General features: G+C 43.3%; 1 protein-coding gene across 1 annotated transcript; it reads left to right on the top strand.

Annotated features, from left to right (window-relative positions):
* Positions 1 to 2,449: 2,449 nt before the first annotated feature.
* LOC106653529 lies at positions 2,450 to 25,838 on the top strand. Its single transcript, XM_014373005.2, has 9 exons — positions 2,450 to 3,454; positions 10,050 to 11,763; positions 13,443 to 13,646; positions 20,409 to 20,649; positions 20,728 to 21,339; positions 21,730 to 22,168; positions 22,246 to 22,412; positions 22,716 to 22,880; positions 22,972 to 25,838. Exons 1-9 carry the CDS (start codon positions 3,429 to 3,431, stop codon positions 23,463 to 23,465), a joined length of 4,062 nt encoding a protein of 1,353 aa, XP_014228491.1. The 5' UTR covers positions 2,450 to 3,428; the 3' UTR covers positions 23,466 to 25,838.
* The last annotated feature ends 1,881 nt before the right edge of the window (positions 25,839 to 27,719 follow it).

Below are 27,719 nucleotides of genomic sequence, written 5' to 3'. Positions count from 1 at the left end.
ATATCGAACGTAGCCTTGAAACTAAGCTCGCGACTTTGAAAGATTCGCTATCGGCGAAATATAGTTTTATCGTCGCGGAAAAATGCGCGCTGCAGCTGCTGCTGCTCCGTATAAGAGTGAAATTAAGTCACTGCTCCGCGTTGTAATATATAACGTCGTGTCTATCTCGTCTACGATGCAATTTTGCCCGAAAGCTCGACTCGGTGCGGTGCACTTCTGGTGCGCGGCACATTGCGTAATTATCCTTCTTCGTAATATGCGACGACGACGAGTATGTGACTCTCTCGGGCGAAACGTTACTACTGCCTACTGTGTGACGTGTATATTACACGCTGCGTGTAATGTGTCAGCGCGCGAGAGAGATACTCGCGGATCCTGGGAAATGAAAAAAAATTCTGCTTTCGTTCGCATGCTATAATATAATGTGTAAGCTCCGAGGAGTGCCGTTCGCGCGCGAGGCTCGAAATAATATCGTCGTATGTTGACGAAAAATCGTAATGATTAATGGAGCGAATATGATTTAGATTCGACGCGTATAGTTTTTATTTTTTTTTGGCTGACCGTTTGAGAAGTCGAAGAGAGAGATTATTATATTATGTACGCATGGGGTACATTCCGTGAGCGCGGAGTCTTTCTTATGTATAGGAACGAGGATCGAGTCGATCGTGTGTTCGCACGGCACACGTATATACCTATACGCGGAGGGATGAACGTTGAATTTCGTAGAAGAAACTTAACTTGAGCGCAAAAGGTTTTTTCTTCTTCTTCTTCTTCTTCTTCCCCAATTGACAATGAGCCAAGTTCCTTTATTTTCTTCCACCGATGGTGCTGGTGGTGGCGGAGGAAGTTGCTGTATACGCGCGTTGGCCATATATTTTCGGCGTATTCTTAGTTATTTTTTATTGTGTGTACGAATCGTTTTTGTAATGTATATTACAAAGCCCCCGTTTAACCTGCTCCATTTTTTTCTACATCGTGTTGGTACCGATCGGTCGCTCGCAAATTTTGATTTTAACGAATCTCTCGCCCGTGTGTGTGTGAAAATTCATTAAATCCCAGCCGCGCGACTTGTGGCAGACTCGTGACATCTTTGAAAAACGTTCAACGGACTCTCCGCGCAATTTCCTTCTTCCTTCCCGGCCCCAATAACAGATAACCGAAAAAGTGTAACCGAAAAAAACATCCGCATCTTATAAATCTCTATTCTCGTATGGTAATCGTAACCACTCGTAGATATATATAAGTACACAATATGCATCTCACACTCACCCACAAGAGGTGTATTATAAATTACGATACGCTCGCGCGCGAGACATTGCACTTGAAATTCTCTAAAAATAGCCCCTTTCGTATCCTCTGCGGTATGCGTTGTTGCTCATACATATATATATATATATATATACGAGTCCGCATGATCCTCGCTCGGGCTTGACTCACGCACGCATATTTTCTTATATATATAATACATGTGTGTGCGCGCGAATTGTGTATACTATAGCGTAAGGTGTACGTATATACCTGCGCGGCGGCGGCGGTGGCAGCAGCACAACTTCGGAGCAAGAACACACACGTGCGCGCACGTGTGTATGTCCATGTGCAGCGGCGGCGACGGCGGCGGTGGTATTCGATCGTGGACTATACACACTATAGCTCTCTCACGCACACACACACAGACAGATAGACACGTACACGGTGGGAGTTAGCTCCGGCTGAGCCTATACGTATAGTATAGTGTATATAGCGAGGCTTATAAGAGACGACGACGTTACAGTGGGGGAGGGTTTTCTCTCTCTCTCTCTCTCTCTCCGTCTCTCTCTGTGGCATTATAGGCCTTCAGCAGAGGTAAAAGGGAATCGCGGTATATTACGCACACACACACAGACACGGGGCCTGCATAGTAGAGGGGGTATAAAGAGAGGAACAAGGTGCCTCATGCTCCGAGTTGTGTGCTGTGTGTGCATTTTATGTATATATATATATATATGCGACGACTGCGACTGGTTGGTGCTCCGAAGCCAACAAACGTAAAACTCGCGCCGCAGTAGTTCTCCACACGGACCTCTCGGCGGACGCTACTACGCATAGAGTAGTAGTAGTACTAGTAGAAAGAGAGAGAGAAAATTTCAGTCTCGCGCGCGTGTGTGTGCGTATATATTATTATTATACATATATACCTGCGCGAGCCGCGCGCGTTCGAAAAACGCCGCCGCCGCGGTTCACTTTTGTATATATATTCACACACACATACATATATATAGAAAATATACGTATGTATCACAAGCTCCGCGGGAAGGAGCGAGAGAGCAAGAGCGAAGAAGCGAGCGAGAGAGAGAGAGAGAGAGAAAAAGCGCATTCCTTTGGATACACACACCTTGGTAGCGCGGCGGCAGCAGCCTGCTAGACACACACACACACACACACACACACATATGAGTATATAGCGTGTGTGTGTATAAGTATGTGCTACGAGGTATATAGTATATACCACTACAACCGCGAGCAGCGGCAGCAGCAGCTCGAGTCATGTGAAGGAGTGGAGAGAAGAGAGTCCCGGAGAGTAGTAGCGAAGTGAGAGATGACGCGTTCGCCAGGCAAAAGCGGTACCAATAACCGCTTACCTGCTTATTTATCCGTAATCGAGATTATCCGCGTCGTCGTCGTCGTGTAGTAAAAAAAAAAAAAATTAAAAGTAAAGCGTCGTTGGTGTGTTTATCGTTGTGTTTTTTCTCCTACTTTTATTTGTTGTTGTTGTTTTCGTTCCTGTGTGTTGTACCGTGGGTGCCCGCGACGACGAAGGAAGAAATATATAGATTCAGAAGAGAATTGCCTGCAGTCTGTGTGCAGTGTGTGCAGTGTTTTTCTATACTCGTGGTCGTGTGTAACATTGGCAGATCGTTGTGCATGTGCTGCTGCTGCAACTGTGTGTCGATGATGATGCCGCGCCGATGACGACGACGACGATGATGAGGAAGAAAAAAGATCGTCGTTGCGATGTGTATGTGTGTCTGTGAAAGTGCACGTGATATACGTATATGAAGTAAGAAGAGAAAAGGAAATTTGTACGAAGAGAAATAATTTGACAGTGGTGTGTGTGTGTGTGTGTGCTGCAGAGAATACAGTATTTTAGACAGCGAGGACGACGCCTCGTCGTTGCGTCCAACGGGGCATTTCTCCGCGTTGTCGTTGTTGTTGTTGGGTGCGATTGTATAAAGTGGTATAAGTATATAAAATACAAAAATATCGGAGTCTGCTGGTGCATCGTGTAACGTTTCGCGCGTTACATAGCGTTGTTTGTTGTTGGCTGTGCTCTGTTGCGTCGCTGACGAACGAACAAACAAAGTCAAACTGCTGGGCTGAAAGATCGGTTTGGTTGGTCGTTTTTGTCGAATACAAACGAAAAATAAAACGAACAACCATCCCCCGCCGCCATGAGAATACTGAAAACGCTGCAATGGTAGGCATTCGCACTTTTTTATACACCTTAGTATTGTTGTTTTTATTTTTTTTTGTACCTTGAGATCGTCTGAAAATTCTCGCGAGTCGTGCAGAAAGACTCTGGGATTTTTTTTTTACATTTTGTGGCGAGAGATGACCACCTGTACATATATATGCGTATACGTGTGTGGATATTATAATATACACACACACAAACATACACACTGGGCACACATATATACACCTGAAAACGGCGTCAATTTTCGTCGCGTATTTATATAAAAGCCACGAATTTTTCGTGTCTCGCTCTGTCTCTGTGTATGTATATAATTCACACATACATACAGGCACACATATACTCGAGCGCTGGCGCGTACCTGTGCGCGGTTGCGTATATCTTGGAATTTACACCGACGACGACGACGACGACGACGCCCGTAGTCGTCTCTCTCTCTCTCTCGGTCTCTCATTCTGCGCTTATACCGGTTTTTTTTCTCATCTCGAGCCTCTCTCTGCTGGCTGGCTGGCTGGCTCGCTCGCTGCTTTTCTGGCCGGAGAGTCGCGGCACAGGATTCGTAATAAACCTCCGAATAACGCGCGCCAGAGAGAACGAGAGAGAAAAAGAGAGTCCTTGGGCTTGGAAACAATTTTCAGGCCTCGATAAGCCGCAGCAGCATAACGTGTAGCACGACGATGATATTATATTGTACACACGGGTGTCGAGATTGATTAGATTCAACGTCGATTGTATATACTTGACGTTCGCGACTAATCGATACGATACCAGCATAACACGAGCGTGCGCGCGGGTTTTTTTCATAATATACACAATAATTTATTAAAGAAAAAAGATATTAATACGAAAAATGGAAAATAACAGAGACACCGCGCAATGGAGCCGTGTTTTATATTATAATATATTTTTGCAATTCCTCCTTCTGCGAGAGCGGAGTGGAGCTCTATTATACGATCGCGAACGACGACGACGATATGTACAGGAGGACGAAACTGTATTTCATTCCGCGTTCTCTACAGTTTGTGCGCTTTAAATTCCTTCCATACACACATGCATGTGCTGCAGCAGTACTATATACATCTATCTACCTTTTGATACACACGCTCGCGGGGTAATTGCTTAAACCTTTTCAATGGACTCGATTGTTTCCCCCTCGGCTGTTGCGATGCATTCGCAGGAATGTTTTGGGAGAATTATAAGATAGATAGAGAGAGAGAGAGAGAGAGAGAGAGAGAAATAAAAAATCGTCTTCGTTTTTCCTGCGCTACGCGAATCCGCGCGAGGAAGAAGATGCATCATCGCGGCAGCGTATTATGAATCACTGCCCGTCGCTTTTCGCGCGCACGCGCGACTAATACACGAAAGAAGAAGATGAAGAAAAAAAAATCGAGGCGAAGAAGGAAAAACACGTTTTCCTTGAATGGAAAACATTATCATTATCGGTGTTCGCGATTGTGTTGTTTCTCTCGGAGACGTGTGTATCCATAATGTATCGCAACAGACACACACACACATGTGTGCGTGTGACGTACGTATACGTGTCTCGCTACTGATCGCACTCGTGTCTGCGCTTGTACATTATATATTTTTTTTTCTTTCTTCCCGCGAGCACACCTGCCCTATAACACGCACAGGTGACGTTGGGGAGTCCCCCCGCACACAGGGGAGGTATATTACACACAGCCGAGATTCGATCGTATAAAGTAAATATAAAACAAGTGGGGGAAAGTGGTCCGAGCGCGTCTCATCCTCTCGTCGCTAATGACACTTGATCAATCGTCCGTATACTCCTCTAACGCAATGTTAATTTTCGAATTTAATGATATGCGCAAAAGGTTGTAACAACTGCTGCGAGGAGGACCCAATGAGAGTACGATGACGAGAGAGAAAAGAAGAGAATAAAAAAAAAAAACATAACACCGGGGGAAAACTAGTACGACTTCGTTCCATGGGAATCTCGTGAACTAGATCTGACGGACTCGCCGCCGCCGCCGCCGCTGCTGCTGTTCTTCGGGTTTATATAGCGTTCGTTAAAATACCGCGTTAGAGCCGCTGCGTGAGTAGGAGAGTGCTTGATACATACATGTATATATCTAAAAGTACGTAACTCGGGCGCGCACTTGTGTCGAGATTTTTCTTCTTCTTCTTCTTCGTCTTCTTTTTTCACCTGCGTTTTCGGGCACTAAGGGACTCGGCGTAATTGTCAAAAAGTTCCCCGCAGCGTCTTGATATTATACCCCCTCGAGTCGTTTCACGGGAAAAGTTTAATCACCTCTCTCGCTCGGACGTTATCACGCTCTGTATAGCACGCGGCCCGATGCACACACATACACAGACATTTACATTTAAATGCTGCATAGCCATAATAGAGAGAGATATAACTGAGACATTTAAAAACCGATGTGAATTGTTGTGTATATATATAATTGTATATAAGCTATACACACAAAAGTGTGAAAAAGCAGATGATCGTTTCACGCGCGGACGAGTACACGAGATAAGAAAAAAAAGTTCGTCCGAATTATTTTCCTTTCCGTTCCGCGATCCGTGTGCATTCCTCCGATATACACCAACACAAAAGGAGCGCTCCATTGTATAAGCTAATAATGTATATCTAATAATAAACGCAAACACGTGCGCGCGCGCGAGTGGATAGAGAAAATTTTCCCATACATCGTGTGTGTGTGTGTGTGTGTTTGTGTGTATTATAAGCATATTATTACTCCGAAAACAACAACAGGCAGCATCTCATCCTATCCTACAATACATAAAAGAAAGAGTATCCACGGAGCCAGCTCATTATAAAAGCGTATATAGCCTCTCTCTCTCTCTCTCTCTCTCTCTCTCTCTCTCTCTCTCTCTCTCTGCACCGATAACAGGCCGAGTGGAAAAACGAAAAAATTAACACGATCGACACGTATATAACACACACACACACATATGCCCAGGCACGTTCCTGTCTCTCGTTTGCTCTCTCTCTCTCATAGAGGTGATCACGAGCCGAGTCAGCGCGAGGGAATCCTGTTCCAGGCGACGCCCACACGATCGGGAATTTTTCATATAAAAATCGCGTGTGTGTGCTGCAAGCTTGGCGCAAGAGAGAAACCGGATGACTCGGCCAGTATAAACTATATATACGCACACACACATACACACACGCACACACAAACACTTATATAGCGAGAAAGTCAACGTACGTACACACACTATGTGCGCTAGGCCTTTTAAAGGATTTATATCGATTCGCTGTAGTAGTCGGGCGGTGATTTTAATAAGAAAATTAACCGATTTTTCTATTTTCTCTGCGTTACGCTCGAAAAAAATGATATACATACGATGTATACATCTGAAGCGAGTGGCTGGTCAAAGTGCCGCGGCCGAGCATGCCGGCGCTGCCCCGCGCGCTGCCGGTGGCGATCAGCATCGGCGCAGGCTTGAGGAAAGCCACCAGCACGGCGGCACCGGCCAAAAGAAAGCGCGAACTGAAACGGCGCAATGCCATTAGGTATTTGGAATTACGTTCAGACAAGAAAAAAAAGGATAATTATATATATATTTTGTCATTAGTTACTATACTGAGTCGGCCGTTGAATCGTAGCTATATATATTTGCGTAATTGTATCAAAAATGTAGACGATATGTGCGTAACGCTTGTTTTTCTATGAAGTAGCGCTAGAAAAGTATATCATCACAGTATATATTGACACTCTATTTTCACCTATATAATAGGTCGTCGTCGGATCCGTTTTTTGCCCCTTGTCTTTCCCCAATGGCATTTTCGCGCGCGCGCGTATATGGAGATAGTAAGAAAAGAAAGAAGATCCGTATAACGCAAATCCGGATTACGGTAGCCTAGATTCAACCACCGACTTACACACGTCGTCGTCGCGGGGGCAATGTGTCTCGCACAGTCGTACTGTACGTTTTTTTTTTTTATAGATAATACCGGCCGGTGAGAGCCGTGTCTCGTTGAGAGGCCTCTCTCGCTCGCTAAACTGTTTTTCTTTTCTCGCGATGATTCGCTTCTTTTATAAATTGAGCGATGTCGGATTCGTACACTCGAAAAATGATCATCCCCGACGTATGTAAAACACGTATAAGCGGTATATACACGCCAACATCGAATTTTCCATCATCGTATCGCGAGCGAGCGCCGCGAAAAAACGTGTAATTTCCACGTTTCTCTTAAACGTAACGTAACTGTAAATTCTAAGCTGCTGCTAGGCTACTGCTGCTGCTGCTGTTTGCTCCATATATATGCAATTGCAGCTCTGCGCGGACTGCGGATATATATGCATTTGTATCGTATAAGGAAGGAGCAGCTCTCGGGTAGTCTCGGCGATAGTATTAATGGTACTGTATCTATCTATACTGTATATACGAAAGTCGAGATGCTCGCGCACATTGGATGCCATGATATGATTACAATACAGAGAGATAGAGGCACTTCTTCTCTTTCTTTCGCGACGATATTATAATTTTTTTTTTCGTTTCGTTTCTTTTGTACACAATAATACGAGCTATATGCGTGCTCTCGGTTGAACCCGAACAAATATAAGCTTCTTTTGTGGCCGAGGCATTTGTACGAAATACGTATAGAGAATATTAAAAGAGGGATCTTGTGTTTTTCGGTGCTCTCGCAATATGAAACGCGTGAAAAGGGATGAATGGGCCGGAGCAATCACGTGTACTGCCTTTACTTCTTCTCGTTCTTATTCGTATATTTCCACGCGCGGGCGTATATAGGAGCGATCTCGCTCGATTCTAATCGAAATCACGGGAACGCGTAACATCAAGAAGAAGATCCACCGCTGTGTATACATGTTATAAAACGTAAAAAACGTTACGAGATGCTTTTTATATTGGCGCAACGTCTACACGTGTATATATGCGAGTAACGTGTAAAGATCATTGCCGGGCCGAAAATATTTAGAAAGCTCATTGCGTCTCGCGTTCACGGCCACGCGATGTATATAACGCACTAATACTAAACTCGAGTTGTGTTTTCGTGCGTAGCATGTGTGCCATTGTGTTAAATTCAAGCCTTTCTCTCTCTCTCTCGTGGTGTGTATAAATGCGTTTAGACATTTCTGCTTGTACGTGTATACATACGCCTGCAGGGTGTAGCGCCGCCGCCGCGTGTGTATTTAATCTACGATACGCGATTACACATGCACAGCGAGGCATAATAATATATAAGTGAAAGCTACGTGTGTATGTATGAGGCCCCAATTTTTATCGCTTATCATTACATTATATGTAGGTATATGTTTTTAACTCTTGACTTAACTCGACGAGGACGTTTACCTTTTACTTTATACAGTACGAAAACGAGCCCAGCACGTGTTCTATACGCAATCATTAAATAGGACTCGTGGATATCGCGTATCGATCGGTTCGCGCGCTCATCCTTATGGCAACCCCAGGCTGAAAGTAAAAACAAGACATTCCACGCGTGTGTCATAATTATTCCTGCGCATTGTACGTACATTATATTATCGTTTTTCCTTAACTCTCTCACCGCGCAACGACTCTCTTGACCGATCGGTATGGCCAATTAATAGGCTGCTTTATTACTCGGCTATATACATATTATATCTCTCTCTCTCAGCCGTCTCGCTCTGCGCGGCAATGACTCGGCTCGCTCACGGTTGCATAAGGCTTGAATCATGCATACCTGTGTGTATCTAAAAGCGCGGGAAAGTCTCACGAGGAACGAATGCGACGTATACGTATACGATAATAATTTTCTGAATCAGCTTGCAGGTGTGCGCGCACGACAAAAAAAAAAAATTTTTCGATTTCGCGCGAAAAACGCCTATATTATACACGTGATTCAGACTCGAAGAAATTTTATACGGCTCGCTTCCTCTCTGCCGACGTTTGCGGACTTGGCCTGCGTTGCTGCTGCTGTTGCACACGTGTTTATCGCGATATACCTTATAGCTACAGCAGGCTGAAAATAAAACTCTGTCCTCTCGGTGTATATAATATAGTTCGGAGAGACTCTCTCTCTCTCCTGTTTCGTTACATTATATTATATTATAGGCGCTCACGGTCGGTCGCAGCGCAAAAAAACGGGACTTTCGTACATATATACATATCTCGTTAAACGTGTAATCGGCAAGGACCTTTCACATTTCTTTGCGAGCGCGACACATCGATTGTTGCGCAATATCGACGACGCAATACAACATGTCTATTGGATATAAACAAAGGTCGCTAACCGAGAAAACGAACTCGCGTGTTGTGTAGTTTTATCGTGTACAACACACACAAACACACACAAGTCGCGGACGACCGCTTTCGTAAGATTACTCGCTGCCTTACTTTATTATTAACCTTCTTTTTGCTTCGTCTTCGTCGCGGATTAAATTATAAGCTTGCGACTGCGTGTATTATGCAAAGATATTTACACGAGGCGGTAAATGATTTTTATCTGTAAAAAAAAAAACACGTTATTAAGCTAGATATACAATTTCCCGAGCGTAGGTGTGTCCCTTGTACATGTATACGCTATAAATCCCAATGATATATCAAATTTCTTATGCGTATCAATTTTACTAATCGGATTTTTTTCTCTTTGTCTGAATTGCAGGTCGCGAAGTCGTAGCGGCAGCGGCGTTTCAGGAAGCGGCGTTCAGCAGCAGCAGCAGACGCAGTTACAGCAGCACCAGCACCAGCAGCACCACGAGGCGGTGCATCCCGATGAGATGTGGGCCCAGGGTCACCCGATCCAGGGCCACCATCGGGAGCTGCCCGTCGACGTGCCCGACACCCTGCTCCAGCAGGCTTATCCCAACAAGGTAATGCAACAACAAACGCACAATAACGGCAACAACAACAAATCGAGCCACCATCACCACCAGCATCCACGTACCTCGGTACTGGTGCCGGTCAATACGCCCCAGCCGCCGCCGATAACGATACAGGGCCCGCCGCCGCCCGTTAAAGACCGAAGAACGACGAAATCGAAGACGAGCGCGAACGGCGATAATAACGATAATAACGTGACGAGCGCGTGTCAGAGCGCCGAACCGCAGGCGCCCGTAGTCAACAATAACGCGATGACTCGCCCCCTCAGTCCCTCGCAGATCGGTTTCGACTTTATAAATACGTCGCCACCTCCGGTTCCGCCTCATCATCCGATCAAGCACGTGATAATCGAGGACGTGCTCAAGATGGATCTGCACAAGGACCCGTTCGAGGACGAGGTCGAGGACCACTTCAACGGCCACAAGGAGTCGTGCGTCGACGCCATCGACGAGGACTATCCCTTCGCCAAGGAGGACTATCCGACGATGCTCAAGACCTGCAGCGACGACTCGGCGAGTCCGAGGAGTTCTAGCGGGCGCTCGGACAGCACGGTGCCCCTCGACAGTAGCTTGGTGCTGAGGACCAGCCAGCTGTCGGCCGGTGGTGGTGCCGCCGATCCGCCGTTGCACGAGCATCCGTTGCGTCATCATCGTCATCAGCTGCTGAGCAGCGTCAAGAAGAGCACGACGACGACGACGACGACGACGACGTCCTTCGAGAATCCGGCCTACGGCATGCCCATCGAGGAGACAGACGTGATTGTCGTGGCGAGCGGCAAGATGCCCAGCAGCAAGAGATGCGCCAGCGATCTCAATCTGCTGATCAGCGACGATCCAAGGCCCGCCAAGGTCAACGGTCAGATCGTCAACAACAACAACAAGACCATCGTGGAGATCGGCGGTGGCGGATCGTCGGTACAGGAGCAGCATGCGATTATCAAGCCGCCACCCGCAGGCATGATCAAGATGCCGTCGCAGGGCAGAAAGAAGAAGGCCAAGGGCCCCGAGGCCGAGAAGCTACTACAGAGGATGGCGTCGAGCGACGAGCTCGACGTGTCGCACGAGAGGACCTCCTCGGCCTCGTCCGCGTTGTCGCGTCCGCGCAGCAGCAGCAACAACAACAAGAAGAAGAACCAGTGGTCGAGCGGCTACTCGACCCTGCGCAGCGACGTATCCTCGTCCGCGGATTACGATCAGGTCGATCATCATCATCATCATCATCGTCCGGTCGTGCTCGTCAACAGCAAGCATTATCGCGAGGTCGCGGTCGACTGTCCCGCGGATTTCGTGCCCGTTACCAAGAGCCACCCGGTCTATCCCCCGCCGTCGCGATCCAACACGCTCGACAATAACAAACAGCGCGCGTCGACTCTGACTTCGGTGAAGAGCGGCTCCTCCTTGAACGAGGACAACAAGACTTCTTCTAGTAATGCAGCTGCGGCGGCGGTGGTGGCTGCAGGCGACGTCGTCTGCACCGCCAATAATAACAACAAGAAGGTAAGGTCGAGGTCGAGGGTTCGAAGCCTACTGATCGATGGGTTGCGCGCGGCTTGCATCACTGCATCTCATAACAATTCACTAGCACTATCACCACCACCAACACAACAAGCACAAGCACAAACAAAAATCACGAAAAAAAAGAGCTTCAGCACGCCCAAGTTCCTATGCACTAACACAGCCGGCGAGCACGAGTCCTCGGTGCTACCGGGCAGTCCCGGAATCGCGTCCGTCTCGAATTATCAAGCGCGCTTCAGCTACTTCAAGGACGAGGACACGCCAATCTATTACGACGAGCCGAAAAATGCCTTGTCCTCGCGACCGACCTCCACGTGCTACGTGGTCGGCATCAAGGAGGGCGTCGACAGCGAGACTCGCGTGATCGAGCCTCACGAGGAGGTTGTAGTAGAAGACGTGGATATCGTCAAGCCGGTCGTGAAAGTTGTCGAGTCGGGCGATGCTGACGAGGTGCTGCACATACAGGAGCGCAACGAGAACTCGAGAAACAGCTTCGTGAGTCGCGCGAAATTACAGCAGCAGCAGTTCTGTTTCTCCTCGTCGACGCCGAAATTAGACGGCAAAGACGAGGGGATGAGGTTTCCCGTAATAGTCGACGACGACGACTCGCCGATCACGCAGAACTCGAACAACTCCAGGCTCTCTCTGGCCTATCGCAAGAGATGCCGGGCTCAGTTGCGCCGTAACGATTCCGACGTGACGAAAAGCGCCCTCAACCTGTCGGGTTACAAAGACAATCGTCTTAACGACGACGACGCGGACGCCATGCAGAACTGGGCGTCGGACTCGAGAATAGACCTCGTCACGGTCGTTACGCCGAGAAAAAAATTGACGTTGACCGCGTCGTCGAGGGCGTCGCGCGCCTGGCCCCCCGACCTCTTGACGAGGATTAACCAGACGGGGGTCGACGACGACGACGACAAAGATCCGTTGTACGAGGACACGAGAGGCGTAAAAAAATTGATCAAGGTAAAAATTTCCGCACGCGGGTTTGACGTTTGTGAACTACTCTCTCTGTTTTGGTTTGCGAGTGAAGAATATCTCTCTGTCCGGAAAGTTATAGAGGATTATAAGGGACGTGTGTTTTTATTTCAAAAAGAAAAAAAAAAGAAGCGAGATGACGGCTCGAGGCTTTTAGAATTCAATGAGGTATTACATCGCACTGAAAGATCCTGGCGTCGCTCGCACTATACTATCTTATACTTGGTACCTTACTCCTGCTTCCTCTTGGGTTATGGAAAATCTGTTCTCTTACGTTAAAATAAAATGCATGAATTATCGATGATGGTATACACACAAAAAAACAATACGCTTACGCACGTAACAACATCATAATATATAATTTTTAACATTTTATACAATGGGTATAATTTGAAAATTTGCAAGACGATGCGCCTAGTAGATCTTTTCCTTTTCCTCTCTCACACGGTGATGGGTGTTTGGTAGAGAGCATCGAGTCTTGTGAATTTTCGATTCAATCACCATTTAACATCAAATTAAACTCATGTAAAACCATCGATCAAAAAAATATACGACGAAAGTTCAGCGACGTGTGTGCAGTATAAAATCAACAATATATTCCTTCGCAGCCCACGTGTGGAAAAAACCGCGAACCAAAGCGACCAAAACCAACCTTCCGTGCCTTTTTTTTCTCGTTTCAGGCCGGTCTCAACGGTGTCAAGCCAGCGATACCGCCGCGCGATCAGAAGCGCGCCCCGGCCCGGCCGCCCAAGGACAGTCTGCGTCTCGCCGGTCAGAACAACAACGTCGTCGTCGACGCCGACGTCGTCGAGCAGCAGCACCAGCCGACGGTCAAGCACGAGCAGCCGACCCAGCAGCAGCTGCATTCCATCAGAAAGTATCAGGTGCGCCGCAAACGACATCAATTTGTTGTTTCTCTTCTTTTTTTAGTTTTTCCTGCTCCGTACGTACTACGACGAGATTATAGTATATGAACGCGATGCGCGCGCGATGCATAATTTCGTCCATTATTATACGTCTCGGATGTTGCCTCGTTTTTTTTTTACATAGACAACGCGCTTATTAGACCGAACGGAGCTTTTTCTTCATAAAAGAGAGATAGAGAGAGAGATCGCGATTTAATCGTTAGTTGAAAGAGAAAGAAAAATGTTGTCAGCAATTGCAGTATACACTAGTGGCTATTTCAAATATGTTGTTGCAATTGCTTCGCGATTTCTCGACTAAATGATTGCCTCGTATACACGCGCTATGACTTTTTTTTTCTACACGCCCCTATCCCGCTGCGCATATCATAATTTCATTCATTCGGTATGCGAATCTTTGGGGGGAGGTAACGTTGAGCTTCTATGAACGAGGACTGCGCACAAAACGCCTCGTTCGCCGAATTCGTTCCTCGAGTATACCTGTAGTGTGTTTGTTGTATCATGCACACGATGATTTTTTAAAGTAAAAAAAGAACGATTCTCCGGACTCATCGTATAGGCCTATTGTCTCTTTCTCTTGTTCTAGTTTACCGTACAATATATATAAATGTAGAATCATCATAAAAGCAGAGCAGCAGCAGCACGATTCGAAGCGACGAGACTTGCGATTTGGCTCATTAAACACGATTTTGCGTTGACCTTCGCGTCTATCGTTGGGATGAGCACACACACGTTGTTGTTCTCTCCGCGCGCGCGACTCGACTCGCCGGATGATGACTCTATACACATAGATACGCATTATAAATGTACAGTGTACTTGTACACACGCCACTCGATGATACTGCGATCGCGTGCGCAACGACGATGATATGTACACTCGAACCAGGACGCGTATACGAGTGTATTATACGCGTGCTCTGTGGTGTAACCCTCGCGTCGCGCGGCGCAAAATTAATCGAATTCGATTAAAATATAGAAAAAAAATAAATAAAAAATAAAGCACACGTACTACTCGAGATGTAATCGTAAAACTATATATCCGCTGCGTACGCGTCACGTGTCGCAATTTCGTTTCAACGATGTATTTACCTAATCGACCGGCGTATGATGTATGCCTCTCTTATCCTTTAACGCGCGCAGTCGGGCGTGACGCTCGAAATCGTATCGAATACGTATTATTGCAAGTTTTTTGAAATAAGTGATCCCAATTATACGTGACTATGATATTGTTGAAATCGAATGATATTTCGTCTAGTATCAAACTAACTTTTTAATGGAACAATTTGATAATTAATTATACGATGATTGTTAAATTTAATAGTAACTAGAGTTCGAATGCTCATTAGCCGAAAGCAATCATGCAAACTTAACAGTATTGTACAAAAAAAGCCTTAATCATGATTCTTACCTGACCGACTGTCTCTATCAAATTTGCTGCGATTCTCAAGATATCGTCTACAACACAAATCGATTACGCGATAATTTTCATACTATGTTGAAAATAAAGAATGCAATGTGATAACTAAATATGTTCTTGATGTTGAGTTAATTTACCCGATGTTGATTTGAAATTAAGTAAAAGTGGATAAGTAAATCCATTCTAGACGCAAAAGAATGTACAATTACAATTTTCATGAAATGTATGATAAAATGAATGTCTTGAATTTGATAGAAACGGCCGGATAAGTACAATCACGAGTAAAGTCTTTTTTTATGAACCACTACTATTAACTTCACAAGTGATTCGTGATTCGAGATAATGTATACAAATTAACTTCATAAATTAAATTCGTAAATAAACAATACTATTAATTTTATCTAAATTTAATTTTTTTCGGTAAAGTTTGTTGAAAGTTCACTTGTAATGCACTGCTGTTCTTGAACAAATTGTGTTTTGTTGTTAGAATTTACTAAACTTTTTCAACCAATTTTTCACTACTCTTATGATATCGAGACTACAATTGATAGAAGGGGTAACAGTCTTATGAACAAGGTATGAATAAAGACCCCATAACAATTACCACCCTGATAATTTAACTTTTTTCCTCTTTATTAAAAAAATGTGACTAAATCATACAAACAATTTAGAGTAGAATGCCACAAAATCATATATAATTGCAAGAGTATTTACTTTTATCAAAGATATAAAGAGATTGGTGTAATGTATTGATAAAATTACAGATTGTATTACTAAAGTTAAATAAGAAATTATTTAGAAAAATATTATTTCTATCTGTACAAAACTCAATTTTATTTTCTATTTATCTCTGAACGCGCGATTAAATAATATCGCCGAAAAATGTAGAATTATACTTTTATACATAAGTAATCAGAAATTTGAATTAAATGCTTGCATAAAAAAAAATTAATCTTTTTGGCAACGGATGCTTTAAATCATTTTCGTTTGCCTGCTCGTAAAAACGGAATACATTTTCGTTATTTCAATATTCTGAAATTATTTAGCAAAAATTATGTTCTCAATTATGGTTTTCTATTCAATATACAATCAACTGTAATGAATTGAAAAAAATTAAAAAATTAAAATTAAATCAAAACTTAAAACTGTACTTTTCCTAAATGAATAATGAATTGAAATAAGGTGACAACTGACATGCGTTCGATATGCTGCCACCTTTGTATATGTGTTATTTGACCGTATATGAAAAAAATTGCGAGATGAGACACTTTTTTATGACTATTAGTTAATAAAACTGGAATAAAATTAAAAGGAAAGAATAAAATCCAAGCAAATTATTAAATTCATTTTTTTTATTTATTTCGATTGTAACACACATGGCTGTACAAAAAAAAACTTAGGAGAGTAGTTTGAGCGTTAACAAAGCACAAAACTATTTTTTTTCTAAATTAATATATTTATTAAAGCTCAAGTATTATTTTTTTTTTCATTCATTCGTACTTGTACTTATACGTATGCCTTGCAGCACCTTTATTGTATTGTTCAAAGTTGTTTCGTTATCCGATGTTTCAGTCGCCAAACAAATATTATATAAATCTTTGTTCATGAATGACTCATCTATGATCATTTCGCACATCTCAAGCGGCAGACGATAGTGCATCAGTTCCTTGAAAGAATCCAGTGCCCATCGCCGGAAAAATTTTCTCGATAGTTTCTCGCACAGATGCACTTCACAAAGCTTCCTGGGCTCTTGGTTGAACATATACAATTTTGACGGAAATGCAAACTTGTAATAGTCTGAACACGTAAGTTGTTTTGCCGCCTCATGGGGACGTAACTGGATCGAGTCGAGGAGTGACAGCTTCGAATTCATCATTATGTTTTTCGCTATTGCCGCAAACTCCTCGTCGTCATACCAACATTTTCCAGAATCCGATGACTTCTCGTACAAACCGTACTTGGAGAATAATTTCATGACGATCAGAGCGTCACTTCGGTCCAGTTCGTATCCTCTTTTCTCAAGGTGTTCGACGATGGACATCAGACCACACGCTAGCCTCAATTTCAAATCAAGCGGCATTTGGAAACTCTTTTCAAAATAACTCACTGCGGGGAAGACGAAGCTCGACACATCAGCGCCATGTTCCAAAAGTAAATCGACAGTATTCGGCAAGACATGTGCCACTGCCAATTGAAGAGGTGTCCTACCCTCATTGTCCTTGGCATCGACCTGCACCGTCCGCTGATCGGCATTGTTGATCTCGAAAAATACCCTCATAAGTTTATCACCATCGTCTCTTCTACAAATCTCATGAAGAGGAGTCGATCCTTTTCTATCTGTCAAATTCGGATCAGCCCCTCTTCTTAGCAGTGCTTCAGCCGCCTTCTTGTTGCTCCAACGTACAGCCAAGTGCAATGGTGTGGTACCCCACTCGTCTTCGGTGTTGACCTGAACCGGCTGATGTTTTTCGTCGACGATCTTGAAAAACTTATCCACCAAGTCGCCATTGCATTGGCCACGGCAAATAATGTGCAGAGCTGTCTGCCCATGTGCGTTGGTTAAATAGGGATCGGCGCCTCTCCTCAGCAGACACTCGACTACCTTCGCGATGCCCCGTTGTAAAGCCAAGTGCAGCAGTGTGTTACCATTACTGTCCCGGGCGTCGTCCAGCACCGTCAACTGCATGTCATCCATGATCTCGAATAACAGCTCGACCGAGTCATCGTCGAATTGACCTTTGCCCATATCCAGCAGTGTCAAACTGGGGTTGGCGCCACGTTCGAGTAGTAGCCGTGCCACCTCGTTACATTTGTTAGACAGAGCCAATTGTAACGGCGGTTCGATTAATTTTTGATACACAATTCCGAGCCTAGTCATCAAAATATAATCCGGCGAACGAACTGAGATTGGTACTTCCTCGAGGCCATTGGGATCTTGTCCGAGCTCGAGAAATCTCTTTACGACTTCGTAACAACCAAATTTGCAGGCTACACGAAAATGTGTGTCGTCGTTCTCTTGGTCGAAGTAAGTCACATCGCACCTGGGATATATTTCAAAAAGCTTGCCGACGACGGAGCTGTGATTGTATTTAGCCGCCCAGTGTAGTGCCGTGGTGCGACGCACGAATGGCCGGCTGGCTTCTCTGACGATTTTTTTGGGCTCGTCCTTGTAGCCGGTTTCTACCACAAAGTCGATAAATCGTTCTCCTATACCTTTATTCAGGTTCCTTTTCCGGTAGTTTACAGAATCCTTGAGTAGAGTGTCGATTTGGTCCGGCCGAAAAAGGTCTCGAAGATCGGGAAGTTGGCCCTGCCAATCTCTGATTAAAGGGTCAAGTTGACGAAGAAATTTATATCGCTCCGATGTACCCGCCAATTGGAACTTTTCACGCATAATCTTCAGTCTCTCTATACTTTTTTGGTTAAGCTGATGCACGTGTTCGTCGTTTAACGTCATCTTCAGCACTCAAACTTTCACTTTCACGATTTTTCTCTGCGCACACTTCGGCTTCTCAATGGGTACTGACCAACGGTGGACAGACATTAAGATATATTTAGAAACTCGATACTGGCGCCGCAGCGGTTCGAGTGGTCAGAAACAACGTCAGTCGTATTGAACTATGCGTGGGTGGATTAGGGCTATGATACAGAAATTGAAACATACATAGGAATACGGAATTCCATGTTTCAACGGAAAATTGTGTGCATCTCAGTATAAAGTTCATTTGTTCAAATGAACGAAAACAACCTCCTCAGTAGATAACCTTAATATGGATTAGAGTTAATTTCAAATAACTTCATATAAAAATTGCATAATCTACTTAAAAATCGTAGTCATCAACGTAATTAGCTTTTTCATGGTACTGAAAGAATGTACTCCAAAAATATCGCAACGATTAGTTGAATCGTTTGTCGAATAAATTTGTAAAAAAAAACCCCGTAAAGTCAAAATCAGAGCGATTTCGCTTGCTCGGCATCGCTATATTTACCCGCGTGTATAAAACTTTCGCAGATTAGAAAATTATCCGCTCGTTTGTTCCCGCGCGCGCGAACGAAACCGCCCAGTGCTGCAACCAGCAGCGACCGATAAAGCGCGTATGAAATAATACAAATGTGCATTATATCTGTGCAGCTGCAGACTAACACACACACACACACACGAGCGCGGAGATACCGCCTCGCGATTATTATTATATACACACACATAATCCGAAACGTGTAATCAATTAGTTGTTTCGTATACGCGCGAAAGACACACGAGCGCGTTAATAAATTGCCGCGAAGCATTGAAAAATGAGGAAAAATCGCGTTAATGAATCAGCGCGCGCGCGTAAATCGCACGCGCCAACGTTACCTCTATTATCGTACGGGGCGAGCAGTGCGAGAAAAGATCTCGTGCATGTGCCTCGCCGAGAGAGAGAGATTACAATTTCATATTGCGATATGGGCGTACTTTGTACAGTGTATACGGGTACAGTCGTCGCGATCGTTGATACACGCTCGAAACGTAATGTACGTCTGCGGATAATCTTACGTCATAATAATACGAGAGAGAAAAAAAATTACGTTTACCCGCGCGAGAAATCGCGATGGCGATATCGAATCGATACGGCTGCAGTACCAATCCTATCTTATATATTATTATAGATATGACTCAAAAGATCGATGTTTTTCCATCTCGCGACGAAGAAAATGCGTATACACATGCAATATCGCGTCCGTATCGATACGCGTGCAGCATTTGCAGAAACGTCGCTCGCGCGATCTATTGCACTCTTTTAACGGGATTGATACGCGCGCCTTTGGGTGCACCGTTGCTTTAGACGACGACGACAACCAGACGCGCACTTGTATTTATAAGTTTAGCAGCGTCAGCAAAGGCGACATTAATCGAATCTAGGACGTTTATATCGAGCGAGATATATGTACACGCGTCTAATGAGCTTATAAGATTGAAAACTTTTCTTTTTTTCTTTCGTTATAACCATCGACATTTTTTTTTTTTTAATTGTCGATTCGTCGAAAAAAAAAGGAGAGTGTCTGGGAAAATGTGGGATGATATTTATTTATTTAACGTATCAGGGTCGTACGCGTTTGCATATTATGCGTCGTTGACCGAAGCCCGCACACGATTATAATATATCTATGACGGCACGCGAGATACGGCTTCTTTCTACCTACAGGGAAGGCCTCTCTCTCTCTCTCGCACCGGCCGTTGTCTTCTCGGCCTAATTTTTCTTTCTCTCTCCGTCTGAACGACTGAAAAATTAACGTCTTCCTTTTTTTTCTCTACTTGTCTCGCGCAGGAAGAGTTCCGAAAGCGCAAGGATGAGGAGGAGCAGCGACAGGCCTACCTCAATCGCTCGCTGCGCACGGGCTCGCAGAAGCTGCAGAAGCTGGAGAGCCACGCGACGACGCTGGCGGGCCAGGAGAATCTGGCGTACGCCCAGGACGAGCTCGTGACGCCCCAGCAGCCGAAAATCGTCACCGCCAGCATCGGCACGCCCGCCCACTCGGACGTCGAGGAGCCCGCGCCGAGACCGTTGAGTGAGTATATTATCACATTTTATATTTTTCTCATCAGTGTAATTGAGGTGATATTAACGTTTATTCATGCTTTTTTAGCGTACGGCGAGGTGGTAGCCACACTCGGCCGACTGCAGCTGCAGATGAAGAGCATATCGGGCTGCCTGGGCATATCGGGCGCGTCCGTGGAGGCCGATCTCGAGGCCGTGCGCACGCTCCTGGTGCAGAGGCGCTTCGAGGCCGCCCTCGTAACGCATCACGAGCTCAAGTCCAAGCTGCGCAGCGGCAAGAGCCTCAAGCTGCACACGGACGAGGCTTCCGGCATAGCGCGCGACGTGATCGAGGCGCTGGAGGAGTGGTCGCAGCAGGCCGCGGCGTCGAGCTCGACGGCGGCCCACTCGGCCGAGCACATAGCCGCCGCCGAGGAGCTCGTCCAGCTGCTCACCAGCTACGAGATGGAGGGACTGCTGCTGGCGCACGACGCCTCCGTGACGCAGGTCGAGGGTCTGCAGCGGGGCGGTGGTGCTGGAGGACACGGCGCCGACGCGATGGTGGCCAGCGGTGCCGCCGCGGGTGGACCGCCCAGTAGTCCGTCGCCGAGCTCGCACGGCGACTCCAAGCTCGCCGACAACATCAGGATCATCAGGATCGAGAAGACGAACGAGCCGCTCGGTGCTACAGTGAGGAACGAGGGCGACGCCGTGATCATCGGTAATTCTTCGATTCGATTTTGATTTTGATTATTAAAGTATATACGTACGCGGAGGTGGCTGCGAGATTTGGTGATGGTGTCTGCGATACACGATTAAATCGAGATGTACGTGATTTTTGTAGGAAATGAGGATTTAGACTCGTTGGTGCTGGATATCGATGAAGGTTTATTGGTTTTTGTTGTCTTACGAGTGAACTGATTCTAAACGTTCTAACGGTTGTGCTGTTTAGACTGTAGAAACTAACAGTAACCGCGTAATAACGGCATGCTAAATAATCCGCGCGTTTTTGATGCGAGAGCCAATTCTTAACACAGAGAGAGAACATGCACCCGAACGAAAATCACGTGAAAATTTTAATTTCTCATTTTCCTCCTTCCTTTTCGCACAGGCCGAGTCGTGAGGGGCGGCGCCGCGGACAAGTCCGGCCTGCTGCACGAGGGCGACGAGGTCCTCGAGGTCAACGGCGTGGAGATGCGCGGCAAGAGCGTGAACGACGTCTGCGACATACTCGCGGGCATGCAGGGCAGCCTCACCTTCCTCATACTGCCGGCGCCGACCCAGCGCAACAACAACAATAACGCGGCGCGCGCCGGCAGCGGTGGCGGCGAGGATCAGCCGCAAAAAGTCCATCACGTGCGCGCCCACTTCGACTACGATCCCGAGGACGATCCCTACATACCGTGTCGCGAGCTCGGCGTCGGCTTCCAGAAGGGCGACGTGCTGCACGTCATCTCGCAGGAGGATCCCAACTGGTGGCAGGCGTATCGCGAGGGCGAGGAGGACCAGGCGCTCGCGGGCCTGGTGCCGAGCAAGGTCTTCCAGACGCAGTGAGTGTGATTCCTTTCTATCGCGCTCAAAATCGAGAGCTTTGTGTATCGATGCAATTTTTTTGTACCTTTTGCAGGCGAGAAAATATGAAGCAGTCGATGGCCAGTGACAAATCGTCGCTGAGAGGGCCGAAAAAGTCCAGCACCCTGTTATGTGCCAGAAAGAATCCAAAGAAAAAGAAGCGAGGTAAATTCGGCTACAATGACGATGCCTATCCCCTATACGCTACCTCGTCCGTTGACGGTATGTTATACTGTATATCATTCATCATTATTAAAAAAATGCTTCACTTTTTTTTCATAGCTTACACGTTTACATTTGCGCGAGAAAAGTTCAAAAAAGGTACAAAAGTCGATGTGACTTTCCCCCCCTGCTGTATTTTTCTGCACATTTTTTCAATATCAAATTTTAATCACACAATAATGCCAGACCCTGAAAATATACTCTTGTACAAATTGAATTATCCAGTTTTTAATGAATCTATACGTGTCGTGAGCGATACATTTATTTTTACTGCCTGCTCATTCAAAAACCTTGAAATTACAGATTACGAGACCGAGGAAGTTTTGACATACGAAGAAGTGGCCTTATACTATCCCAGAGCCAATCACAAGAGGCCCATAGTGCTTATCGGGCCACCAAATATTGGCAGGCACGAGTTGAGGCAGCGACTGATGCAGGATAGCGAAAAATTCGCAGCAGCCATTCCTCGTGAGTATCTTTAACTGATTCCCGATCGACGCTGTCTCGCGCACTATAAGAAGCGTCCATCGATTTACGACTCTCGTTTACTCTTTCGCAGACACGAGTCGCCCGCGCAAAGACACGGAAATCGACGGCCAGGACTATCACTTCATCTCTCGTCAGCAATTCGAAGCGGACATTCTGGGCCGAAAATTCGTCGAGCACGGCGAGTACGAGAAGGCGTATTACGGTACCTCGGTCGAGGCCATACGCAGCGTCGTGAGCTCCGGCAAGATCTGCGTGCTGAATCTGCATCCGCAGTCCTTGAAGATCCTGCGCACCTCCGATCTCAAGCCGTACGTGGTGTTCGTGGCGCCTCCGAGCCTCGAGAAGCTGCGCCAGAAGCGCATCAAAAACAACGAGACCTACAAGGAGGAGGAGCTCAAGGACATTATCGAGAAGGCGCGCGAGATGGAGGACAAGTACGGACACTTGTTCGACATGATCATCATCAATAACGACACCGATCGAGCTTACAATCAATTACTGAGCGAGATCAATTCGTTGGAGCGCGAACCCCAATGGGTGCCGGCCTCTTGGATTCATCAATAACATCGGCTGCAAAGTAGACGACTCGAGAGATGCAGACTCGAGTCTCTACAAGGCATCGAGAGCATCGAGAGCGATATCGTCCCGTAAAGTCGTGCATACGATTTTCTGTCATTTTTCTTTTGGGCCGACTAGCGTTCATTTTTATTTTATTTTTTCAATGGACTACTTAAGTTATTGTTTTTACGTTGATGTGGAAAATGATTGCGAGTGTGCGTTTATTTAATCTTTGCGTGCGCTTGTTGATTTTTATGTAACGTTTTTGAAAATTTTATTTATTATAACATTGTAATGACTACATTAAAACGACGCATGAAAGGTGCATGATTCGATTTTTAACGCGATTTTTGTAAATATTATTTCAATTTAGCAGTTGTACATAGTTGTGTGGACGATGAAAAACTCGTTTGTTGCGATTATATATCGCGAGGCATCATCGAGTAATTTGAGCTATATACTAGTGACTATCGAGAATTTAAAACGATACGTGAGGGAGGAACAATTCTAAAAAGAAAAAAATTTGTATATAATATACATATAAAAGGTATAGACATATTATAACCAGTTAATCATAGATTATTCATGTTGTTGACAAAAAAGTAACGATATAACATACATAAAAATTGGTTCGAGAAAAAATAGTTAAGAATTTCTTAAGAAACCAAATTTTCCGTTTCACTCTAGCGAATGCATAGTAATTGCATATTGTGATTTGATGAATTGAAGCTACAGTTTTCAAAAGAGAAAACTATTAACCTTTTATTGTCGAGCGTGTGATTGTTTAGATTAAAAAACGTGTTCCAGATAGTGCAAAAAATAAAGAAAAAAATGAATAAAAACTGTAGGCTCTCGTTGATGCAATATAGAGGTAGCTCAAGTCTCTATACCGATCGATTCAATCGTAAAATGTAAGAAAATTATAAACATAACATATGATACTTGTGCTTTCTTCGAACGCAGAATGTCTCAACATACAAAATGACACAAATAATACATAATGTATTGAATATGATACCAAACGTCTGTGTAATATTTAAACTCTTTTCTTCGGTCGGTGCGAAGAAATAATTTTTCATCATTGTTGAATTGTAATAATCACCGATAAGAATACGTCCATTTCGTCCATGTTTTTTGAACTGTATATTTATTGATAATCTTCTTTATTTTCGACAGTAATCGAGATCCTTAAAAATAAGTAATATTAACAAGATAACACGAGTACGCCCTTGTGCTCGACGCATAAACAAATGATACGATTTGAATAATTATATCATTTTTCTTCTTCGAAAGAAAAGAATATTTTATAATTAAAAAAAAGGTTTGATGTAATCTCGTTCGAGCTCTGCACTGTATGCGATTGTATGGACTGGAAATGCTTTTATGAAGAGCGATTTTTTCATAAAAAATTATAAACATATTTTTAATTTGAAAAATATTAAAGTCAAAATGATATAGTGAGATTCCAAGTGTGCAGTGCAAATCTCGTACGATATCTTGCGCTATTATTAAGAGCAAAGAAATAAAAAAGGATGAATTTTTGCAACTATATACATTTTTACACAAAAACACTTGATACTTTAATCCTTATTAAGTGAATGGAAAAGGAAAGGAAAATTTTGAATGAAATGTTTGATAAACTAGGTGAGTAGTTGAAAAAAGTCCTAGAAACTTAAAATAAAAAATTATTGTGTATAATCAGCAAAATCGAGCTGAGGAGCTAAGTTTATGAATATTATTATTGAAATAATGAAAAAAGTTTTATCAATTAAGACTCGTTGTGCCAATAAAATACATTATACCGTCGTATAAGCCAGAATGATAAATGACTGCGAAATAGAAAAGAAATAAATAAATAAATAAATAAATAAATGAATAAATATATTATATATTAAAATAATTATATATTAAATAAAATGAATGAAATAAAAAATAATGTGCCAAAATCGTTGAGGGTGAACTTTGATAGTTGAGAGAAAAAAAATTATGCGCTCAAAAGGCACCGGTATATGATTTATATTAAGATTGTATTGTGCATAAAGTGATGAAAAAAGACATCATAAGTGTGTGTATGTAAATATCTGTGCAATTGTATAGAAAAGGGTAAAAACGATAAAATAATTATAATTATTACTACATTAAAAAAATAGAATTATTTGATTTTTTATGAATAAAAAAAAGAGGAGAAAATAATTCATCACTGTGCGAGTCGAGCGAACTTTTCGTTTTGTTTTTCCGGCGAGGATGTGTACATCAATTGTTAATACGCAGTATCTATTCATCAATTTGTAAATGGTAATATTATGTCATGTTATAAATATTTTGTAATAAATGAATATATACACAATTAAGATTTAAAATAAAATGTGTCAGTGAAAATAAAAATGAAACAGCTGTTTAGTCTCTTGTAACTCGTGTAGGAAAAAATTTTGAGAGCGTCTATAAAACGAGTGCATTCAAAACGATGACACCTTCCTCCTTCTTTGTAACATTTTTATTACGAGAAAATTCATTCATCTGTGATCGAAAACTACTGAATTTAACGACTGAACGATGAGGAAAAGAAAATGAGAGATCGCTCGATGTAGCCATAACCTGTCGAAAGGGTTTATATTATGAGGATTTTTCATTTTAGACAAAAACTACGAGAAAAGTAAAAAAATTGAACTATTAAAAGTTGTAAATAATACTGAATAAATAAAAAAGTATATTAAATAATACGCACATAAAAATACTACGTAAATGAAAAAGATTATCGAATCGTTAGGGTGGTAATGAGCCATAAAGAAAAGCGACGACGAAAATTAAGATTATTAGTTAGTCTGTTTTGTGGATGTTGTTTCATATTTATTGATTGATCCGGGGGAATAATTTTTTCCTACAAGTATCTGACGCGAATCACAATTATTATTATTATTATTATAAGAAAATAAACGATGCTAAGGTGCAAAAAAATAAAGATCAGTAGCAATAATTTGAAAATAAAAATTGACGAACTCTATTGATTAATTGATTTTGGCGAATTTTCCGTGCGACGTACTTATGCTTAAATTTTCATGTGACGAATGCTTCAGTTACAAGTGAGCATTGATATACTGGCCGTTCAAGATTAAAATTACTACAACAAAAAATATAAAAAAAACATGTGATGCAAGTACACACGGAGCTTTAATTTTTCAAACTTTTGTGAATTATTTATTCGAAAATACAAAATTGTGCGACGAAAAAAGAAGAAGAAACCGAAAACTTTCATTGCTATACGATAATTAAAGTAAAAAAAAAAAACACAATTGAGAGCTTAAAACGAAGAAGTACATAAAATTAATCGACTTGCGCGTATTTTGTCGTCGAAGAAACGAGCTCGACGAAAAATAAAAGAAAACAAAAGAAAACATAATCGACGTTTGCCTCTCTTTTAAAATTGATAAACAATGCGCATAAGTATAAGCAAAAAATAAGAGCTACGAGCGCCGCATCGGTTACTCTCCGGTGCAGTGCAGCATAGCTTACTTTACTCATAGAATTTTACGGAAAATCAGAAAAAACATAAAAAAAAAAAGAAAAGTACATAAATGGATCGATCGAAGTCATATGAATCTTCATTACACACGTACTCGAAAACTCACAAACACAAACTACACAGCCGTTACGTATAATTAATGTTTATTAAGAACTTACAGACGAAACAAACAAAAAAAAACACAAATTATATAGGCTCGCGTCTCGGAATTGAATCGATTTAGATAGATTATACATACTGACTAAAAAAAAAATGAGAAGAAGAATAAAATAAATAAATATAAATATACTACGTACGAACAATCGAATGATAAATATATATAAATAGTCTAAAACAAAAATGAGTAATGTAATGTGTATCCGATATATAAATACACGCATATAGATAAAAAAAAACAAATTATGATTGTTGTTTTCCATATATTATTACGAAGAAGCGAACAAAAAAAATCCGACGCAGATGTAGTAGACGCATATTGGAAAGGGAGAGAAAACGAGAGAGAGAGAGAGAGATACGAGAGATACGGTTCACTTTCGAGACGAGGAATTATTTACATAATATATTGTAATAATTGCGCGAAAGTGTGTTAGTGTAACTTTTAAGCTATGCAGAATGCGAGAGATAAACGCGAGAGAGAGAGAGATGCGTTGATGCACTCTCTTGGATAAATGGAAATAATTATTGAATTATTATTACCAAACCAATAAAAAGAAAGAAAAAAAAAAGTACAATCTGGTCTT

This window comes from Trichogramma pretiosum, unplaced genomic scaffold (assembly GCF_000599845.2).
Source record: "Trichogramma pretiosum strain Unisexual culture from Peru unplaced genomic scaffold, Tpre_2.0 scaffold35, whole genome shotgun sequence".
NCBI lineage: Eukaryota > Metazoa > Arthropoda > Insecta > Hymenoptera > Trichogrammatidae > Trichogramma > Trichogramma pretiosum.
The sequence above is the reverse complement of the archived record's forward strand: the minus strand, read 5'-3'. Positions and strand labels throughout refer to the sequence as shown.

Coding starts and splice junctions, on each gene's coding strand:
- LOC106653529 (XM_014373005.2), top strand. CDS start 3,429: ATGAGAATACTGAAAACGCTGCAATG. Junction 13,647..20,408: donor ATTCCATCAGAAAGTATCAG/GTGCGCCGCAAA, acceptor TGTCTCGCGCAG/GAAGAGTTCCGAAAGCGCAA. Junction 20,650..20,727: donor GCCCGCGCCGAGACCGTTGA/GTGAGTATATTA, acceptor ATGCTTTTTTAG/CGTACGGCGAGGTGGTAGCC.